General features: G+C 33.9%; 1 protein-coding gene across 1 annotated transcript; it reads right to left on the bottom strand.

The window, feature by feature from the left end:
- Positions 1 to 6,362: 6,362 nt before the first annotated feature.
- On the bottom strand, positions 6,363 to 6,797 carry LOC130957430 (uncharacterized). Its single transcript, XM_057884286.1, has one exon. The coding sequence runs from the start codon at positions 6,795 to 6,797 to the stop codon at positions 6,363 to 6,365; it is 435 nt and encodes a 144-aa protein (XP_057740269.1).
- Between the last annotated feature and the right edge of the window lie 2,414 nt (positions 6,798 to 9,211).

The following is a 9,211-nucleotide window of genomic DNA, read 5'->3' as shown; positions in this document are numbered from 1 at the left end:
ATCCATCATCGTCGCAACGCCGTAACCTCGTCAGCACTACCGAAGGCTCCAACGCCGCCGCTGCTACCACAGTCCCCATCATCTGTTGCATGTGCGAGAGGAGAGGGAGGCTCTTACGTGAAGGGTAACGCCGCCATGCCTTCACATCGCCGAACCGCCACTGCCATTGCTAGGGTTTGGATCTGTCAGGTCTTGCCGCCGCCAAGGGTTCCATTCTGGTCAGATCTTCCATCGTTGCCTCAGCCCAGCACTTTCACCGTGGAATCGCGAACTGAGGAGGAGGACGCTTCTTGCCGTGCACCATCGTCCCGGGAGCCAAGTCATCGTCACCATCGCATCTGTGTTGTTGCTTTGCCACCGCTGGAGTTAGCCATTGTTGGAACTGCCATGGACGATTCTGATGCTGCTACGCTGGTCCCGAGCTATTGTGCTGCTTCCGGAGGAAGAAGACTCATCGAAAAAACATCATTGGGGCTTCTGCTCGGTTGATGCTGTTGCTGCTTGTCTTAAGTTTGTTGTTAATGTGACATTGAGGTAGGGGATATTTTATTAAATTAAATATTTTAAACTTTGAATGCCTAAGAAGTTTACTGAATTATTGCAAATATATGAATGCTTGATCTGTGATGGATTTTGGATGCGGAGTAGATGTGTGACTGGTTGTGTCTCTTGGTGGTTTTATGTGGTTTGAGATCTTTGTTAAAAGAACGTGTATATTGGTGTGAAAGTTTACTGAAAATGTATTGGGTGTTTGTAATTGAGAAAGCATGTTTTTCCTCGTTTGAAATATGTTTGAATGATGACTTTGAAGATGCTAGGTAATGTTAATTTTGGTTTTTAAGATTGATTTTGAGTTAAGATCGTGACTATGACTGAATTGCTGAAAATTCTGATTCTAATTTATTATGTTAGATGGTGGTTATTGAACTGTTTGTTTGATTAGGTTGTGATTATTGTTAATTGAATATGCTAATTTGATTGGGTATTGTTGTATTGAATGTTAAAGTGAACCGTTGGTTACTAAACTGAAATCAAGTAGGTTGATTGTTGAAAAAATGAAGGAGCCTGAAAAGGTGTTAAAGTCTAATTTTTAAGAGAATGTTTCGTCCAAATTTTTGTAAAAGTATACGAAAAAGTGATTTATTTTGAAAACTTAATTTAAATATGTATTTACATTAAGAAGCGAACTTTGTATTAAAAATCTTATTTACAAGCTTATTTTGAGAAATGATTTCAAAATTGAACATGGTTAGCTTTTAGATTTGTAAAATGATTTGGCATTGGATTTGGAATGTCTGATGTATCAAGAATGATCATTGAGAATTAAAAATAATTTGGTCGGGACCCTGGAAGGGTGGCATAGTCCGAATTTTAAAGGAAATATTGCCGAAATTTTTATAAAATTTGGGACTTTATTTGAAATGCTATTTTAAAAGATTTGGTTTTGGAAAGTAAAATTATTTGAGAAAATAGAAAAGTATAATATTTTAAATTCGATTTATTAAGAAAAGTATAATGTTTTAAATTCTATCTTTTGGGAAAGGAATCTCTGCCACAGGAGAATAGAACAAAGATTAAAAGAATGTATTAACTAAAAGGGTCTCTGTCATAGGAAAATAGAGACCAAGGATAAAGAAAAAGCTTAAAAGATTGTCTGCTACAGGAGAGCAGATGCGACTTTGTTTGGGCCTTAGTACCAAATGTATAGTGGGGATGCCCGCACACTGAGAACTATTTTTTAGATGTAAGCACATTGAAAGTCACACGGTATGCGGCTTAGTCGTAAGACTTATAAGCACACAGTATGCATCTGTAAAGCCATATCGGGGAGTCGTGCCCGGGTAATGTCGTGAGCGGGTAGGCAACTGACACATGAGCTCATGGCCTGCGTTAGGAATAGACATGTATCATGTTGTTTGTACATTTGCATTTGATTGTATTTGCTTATCTAGTTTCTCTGTGATTGTGCTATTTGTCTTATTGCAATTTGTTTGTGTATTGATTTGTTTCTTGTGCTATTAGTTGGTATATTGAGGTTACTAAGAATTGAGGTTGTGATTTGAGATTTATTTAAGTTCGAAAATTAAAAAAAGGTAATTAATTATATAAAGTAAAAGTAAAAAGTATTTCCAAAAGTTTAATAAAATGATTTTACTGAGTAAGTTAATTATTTGCTTTAAATTCATTACTTTTACAGCATTTCCATTCCCTATTGAGAACGTGTGGATTGTTCTCACCCCAAAACCTTCCACCCTTTCAGTGATAGGTTCAAAGATTCAGTATGAATCTATGGAGGATTAGTAGATTTACTTGTGATACCTGTTGTTTTTATAGAGTTTTCTCGCCCATGTTGCTTTAGATATTATTTTATACAGAGGGATAAAAATTGTATCTGAGTCTCATTTGAATTCTTTTGTATAATATTTATTATTATTATTAATTATGTGATTATTATAGCTTGTGTTCTTTGATGTATGATTTTGATTAATGAGAAATAAAATTTCCGGCATTTTCTTAAAAATTGAAACGCGATATCGAACTAAAGGCTAAATATTAAATAGTAAATAAGGAAAACGGGTCAGTAACGCCTCACTTTTGGTACGATCATGACGTGCTGAAAGTTAAGGTGTTACAAGATGCCCAACCCAAAAGGGTTGGTCGCGTCGCGTGCAGGTGGTCGCGTATGCAAGTTCTGCAGAGTGGGTAAAAATGCTTGCTGTAGAATTTCAGTTTTGCACACCGAACTTCCGATGCGCATAATTTTCTCATTTTAAAACATTTTTCATCCATTCTTTAAATGTAATAAACTTCACGGACCCAATTTTCATATGAAATAAATTTGAAAGGATTTGAGAATCTAGAAGCCGAGGTATGACTTGCCAAAGTTTGGCCAAAACTTATATTTTCACAATATTATATCAAACCTCAACTTTCAAAACAATTCAATTTTCCACCCTTTTAAAACTTACCAAACCTTACCACAAAATCTCCAAACCAACCTCAACAACATCACAACACCTCTCAACACATCAATCCACAATTATGGTCACTCAAACACCATTAATTCAAATTTAATACAACACATACATAATCATCAACTTCCCTAAACATACATTATCAAAAACCATAAAACACATTATTCTACTCGACTATTCCACACCAAATTAACATAATATGCAACAATACATGGTTCAACCTATCCTAGGTCATCTAGCTTATGTTTTCACAACACATTATATTTTAATTACGAGAAACTGAAACCATACCTTGGCCGATTCTTCGATAAACTCGAAACACCTCAAGCGTTTCCCATACCACAAGCTATCAACCACAGCCCCTCACCAATGAACTCTAGCTTTCAAAATTGATCTCAAGCTTCCATCATCTTCAAATGAGTTCTAATTTCACAAGTTCGACCACCAATTTGATTTTACACCAATAATATTCAATCTAATCCACATATATCACTATACTTAATCCCTAAACTCAAAATCTCAAGTATCCACAAAAGAGTTAGGGTTTCTATCTTACCCATAGCTCAAGTGAGCTAAACCCAACAAAACCAGCAAGCTAATTCGAACCTAAATACCGAAATTAAATAATTTTCAACATGATTGTTCATCAAATTCGAAATTGGAAAGAGAAAATTGACAAAAAACGTGAATCTCTTACATAATAAAGTACTGGGCTTTGTAGAGTTCGACGCGCTGATCACGTGGCCGTAAACAGTGAGGCAATCGGAACTCCGGATCAAAAGTTATCTTAATTTGAAATCAAGCTAGGTTTTTTAGAAACCTCCTTCCTCCTCCCCTTCTTGGTGCAGCGTGAATATCATAAGAAGGGAGGAAGAGGATGTTGAGTGTTTTATTTTTAATGGGTTTTGGGTTGGGCTTGGGGCCCAATATGGGCCTGGTTCGCCCGGTTCGGTCCATTTGGCCTAATTTCGGGCCAAATCCTTTAAAATTAGTGTCAAAATTCTTATTTTAATTAGCTCTATCTCATTAAACTCTAAAATTTTATTTTTTTAATGTTCCTAATTAATAATTAATTTATTAGCTAATTATTTATAAATTTTGCGGGTTTTATAACTGGCGCTCTCTCTCTTCTCTGTTCCTTCTTCTCAATCGGTCCTCTCTTCTTCTCCGCCCTCCCTTTCTTTCTTTCCTTGTTTCTTTTCTCTTTATTTCTTTCTTTTCTTTCTCAACTTCTGTGTGTGTGCGGTTTGTGTTGTGTGTGTGTTACCGTTTTGGAAGAAATGAAAAGGGGTGTTGTTGAAGAAAAAAATATTAGGGTTAGGGTTTTGTTGTGCTAAAATTAGAGTTTGTGTAGAGTAAAATATTAATAAAATAATAGGATTGAGTAATAATTATATTAAAATTTAATATAAAATAATTATCTTTAAAATACCATTTTATCATCGACTTGCAAGTTATTTTCAAATAAGTACTCCAATTCAATAATTAGAGATGATATGATTAATTTTCTTTATTTATAAAAATTAAAGTATTAAATTCAAAAATCTCAATTATTTAAATCAAATTACGTAAAATTCTCTAAACTTTACAATTTAAATATGAGAATTATCCAACAATTGTAAAATTAGATAAAAATTCTAATTTAATTATCAAAACTTGATTTAATAAAATAATTTCTGAAATTAAAGTTTTTAATGAATAAATAAATTAAAATTGACTCATAATAAGAATTTTAAAAAATTATGGGTCTTACACCTCCAATGTTTTATACCGTTGAGATTTAAATTAAAATATTGCAAAGGCTAAGATTAAGCAAAGTAGTGCTGATATGAACACATAGTGCTTTAGATTTATGGTGAACCTTTGACCGGTTGGGTTGTTGTTCAGTTTAGAGGTACTGAAGATGTCTAATTTGTCCAAAGCCAATGTGGAATGAGAGTTCACATTTGTAGCTCCACTGCCACCTTTGAAACAATTACCGCCAGTGTCGGACGTAATCAGCTTTAAGGTAACGCGCCACAATATTCAATCATGGCCACTAGGCCGCCACCCCCCCAAATTACAGCTTCGCGCACAGCACCCCGGATTACCAAAACAATGACCACGAGTTTCAACTACATCATCACCTCCACTAGAAGATCTGTTCCTAGATTTTCAACACCCCTTTAACACTCTCAATGGCGCTCTGCAACCATTCTTGATCTTTATCTCTACCGGACACAAAAAAACCAACTTTATCTCGGTGTCTTCAACCAAATGCTAAAATTGGTCAGCTAAAACCATCCCAATCTCTTCAAGGCCACATCTCTTTTTTAGCACTTTTTGTCTTGTCACATGTGCAATCAAGATGACTAAGGCGAAGCCTGCATGGTTTTTGAATTGTGCACATCCCTCAAGCTTTAATATATTATTATTGCTTTACTTAATTATTTTTGAGGAAGATATTATGCTTAATTTTCTATTAGATAATTATTTATAGGTGTAAGTTTTTTGCAAATATTTTATACTATGGTCAATTAAACTCTCTATAACATCTCAGGAAGGTCGGAAGCATGTGAGGAAGAAATTGCTATTTTCATATCCTACTGAGCATGTGAGGCATAATGTGTTGTAGTTTGATAGAAAATTTTTCTTGCAAGGTGTTGTTATTACCCAAGGAGGTGTTTTATCTACTTTGATTTGCTCTTTTTATTATAAATATTGGGAGCAACATATGATATTCTCATTTCTTAGAAGAACACTTAAATCTAGAAGTTGCAAGGAGAACATTACTGTGAATACGAATAATGATGATGAAGTCTCATCTCCCTATTATCTACAAATGTGATTTATTTATAATTTTTTTATTTGAACATTAGAGCCAAGCTGCTTTTCTCTCTCAGCCTTTAATGAGCAGCTCACCACTTTTCTCTCCTTTTTTCAAAGTGTCGATTACAGTCTTTTCCAAATTGCATCAGCGGATACCATAGTCATTCAATCCCACACTACAAACTGTTTGTACATGGAGCACTGAAGTGCCAGGATCGTACCTTGCCCCACCTGAAATGTATATATATATAGTATCTAGTGAAAAATATGTTTTTATATCAGAAACTAGTGAAAAATATGTTTTTATATCAAAAATATGTTTTTATATAAAAAAAATTTATAAAATAATTATCAAAATCAAAGTTTAACTTGAAAACAGTGAGTAATAATCATTTTACACTTTTTTAAAGTAAAATAATTATACATTGATTTTAATACATAATTTAAAATAAAATTAAAATATTTACATTAGAATCCTATTTTTTCAAAGACTTCTCTATAAACAACATTGATGGTTGAATTTGCAGACATTACTACATGATTCATAAGTAAAACTTTTAAACATTTCTTGCTCTTAACTCATGAAAGTGCCACATATAGTTGGCCATGTGTAAAAACTGGTTTGGGTAAGTACAATCTAACATGAGATAAAATTCGTCCTTGAGACTTATTAATTTTCATGACAAATGATACTATTATGGGGAACTGTCTTCGTTGAAATTTAATTGGGATAGTTTCAGTTGTTGGTACCATATTCATTCTTGGAATCAAAACAACATGACCAACGTTGTTACCCGTTAAGACTTCACATTCTATGACATGATTTCCAAGCTTCCTAACTTGTAGCCTTGTACCATTAAAAAGACCACTGAATTGGTCAATATTCCTCAGCAACATCATTAGAACACCAACCTTGAGTATTAATTTATGTGGAGGCAAAATAGAGCAATTTATGCTATTCAGTAATTCAGGACTATAGAGATCTAGTTGACTCTCTATATTTCCTTTATCCATACAAATTGAATCCAAACTAAGATATAATTTTCTCCTCTAGGAATGATAGCCATCAGATAGTTGTTGACCTCTTCAAGATGTCCAATGTGGGAGCCAGTATAGTTCTTGCTTTGAAAAAATTCTTTGAAGACATATTTTCCAAAATATTTGGATAAGAAAAATGAACCAACTCATCAAATTTCTGGTTCGAAGAAGGAATAACAATATCTTCTGGAAGACATCTCAGATTCACCATCTATATTGTCACCTATTAGACCAAATTTAATAGCCACTCACCAAATTGCTCTGTCTCATCTTGATCTGAAGAAGTTGTTCCTACAGAGAGTCTCATATTTTTTGTTAGTTTAAGCACCTGATGAAACTTTCAAAGGTAAGACAAATTGACGGTTGAATGAATAATATCTTGTTTTGATCCTCGTGGAATGACAGAAAGGATTTGTCTAAAGTCTCCACCTAGTACAACCACTTTTCTTCCAAAGGAAAAATCTTTGTTATATATTGGAGAAAACCTCATGATATCACCCAAGCATTTATCAAGTGCTTCATAGCAGTACCTACTAATCATTGGAGCCTCATACCAAATTATAAGTTTGGCTTTCAATAGTAGCATTGCTTGAGGGAAACTAGGTTTGATGTTACATACAGAATCCTCAGTTATATTCAGCGGTATTTCGAACCTTGAGTGTGCCGTTCTTCCATTAGGAAGAACTAAAGATACAATACCACTTGAAGCAACGTTTAACATAATATCACCCCTTAAGCGAATCTCAGCGAACATAAAGTTCCAGAAAAATATTTTTCTAGTACCTCCATGACCATACATAAAGAAAAAACTCCCTTTATCACAATGCACAATTATAACAATTTTATCGAATGCATGTTTCTACTCAGGTGTTGCGATGACTAACATATCTAAGGCATTTTTCTTTAACTCATCCCTGTTAAAGTTTAGCTCTTCCCTGATAACCCTTTCGGTTAACAAAGAACTATCAACTTTAATTGCTAAAGGCATAGGAGGTTAGTCTTTCAAGGTTTTACCATAGGAATGTAAAATCTTGTCTATGTCTATTAAGCATAATTACTTAATCTAATCATCTGACATGGTTAACTCTGCATATTATCTGATACTGTAAAAATTCACTCAAGGTAAAAATGATTAATAATGAAGGACTTTTATAATTGCAATTCATAAAAACTCACCTCTCATGTTCATTACAGTTCTTTTTTGATACAAAATATCATCTGAGAGTTCATGCCAATATTTATCCCAAACATGTTCTGGTCTTGATATATTGTTGGATGTTAATAGAATGACAAACAACATCCTGACATATGATCTTGAGGCCCACAAGCTTGCTTCCTTAATTGGATCCATGAATTCTCCGTCATCTTGGAAGAGCCCAAGAGCGAAGCATGCATTTCTATAAGTAGCATGAATTGTTCCTCCTACCGTTCTTATATCTCAAAAATTCATACATCCTCTTTGAGTATTCAAGAGAAGCTGTTGGTAATATTCTTTGGTATTTGTTGCAAAAAACTTGGTTAAAATCCCACTTCTAAGTTGCTAAATAGATTAGGCTACATGATTTCAATTGTTTTGTAGCTACACATGCGTATAAAATTATTTTTTCTAAAAAAATAGAGAATAATGCTAAAATTGTATAATCTATAAAGCATTAGATTATAAACTATTGAAAGTTATTTGAACATTTATTCTCTAGTGTAGATAAATCGAATAAAATAGACGTGGGGTACATGCTGTTAAGATTTTAAATTAAATCATCAAATAAATAAGATCAAAATTGAATAATAACTCGTCATTACCTGTAGCTACATGAGTCAACTTTCCAATTGGAAAGCCTTGCTTTCGAGGAAACTACTTTTAAGCATTGTCCTTCTAAACAAACTTGGTTGGAAACTCAGCATAAGTCAGACTTTGAGCATTAGGATATGACATGTTCGCCATCATCCATCCCAAAAAACATGCATGGACTTATAAGATACTGCTCTTTTGACAATATCATTCACATTAGAAGTTTCACTATAAACCACAGGTTGCTCATCCTCCAAATGGAATGGAAATCTAATCACAAATGGTTCTTTCTCTTGGATTTCGTATCCAAATAAACGCTAGACTGCCTCACATGCCGAAATGTACTTACAATCGTAGTAATTCTTAATTTCGTCAACAACTTGGGTGGCTTCTGACGAATCACCAGCGTTGTATAGGGTAGCTGTTACGCGATCATTGTCCTTGTGTACATACTTAAATAGATACTTAATAGAACTTGTTTGGCATGTGTATTCCATATTTATGTGGCACCCGAACTTGAGCAACAATTCTGGATTATACGGAAAATGAACTTATTGTCTAGTACATATTCCCTTTTCTTTACAGTTCGACCGTTATCAGT

This window comes from Arachis stenosperma, chromosome 10, assembly GCF_014773155.1.
Source record: "Arachis stenosperma cultivar V10309 chromosome 10, arast.V10309.gnm1.PFL2, whole genome shotgun sequence".
Lineage (NCBI taxonomy): Eukaryota > Viridiplantae > Streptophyta > Magnoliopsida > Fabales > Fabaceae > Arachis > Arachis stenosperma.
Note: the sequence above shows the minus strand (reverse complement) of the source record. Positions and strands in the feature narration are given on the sequence as shown.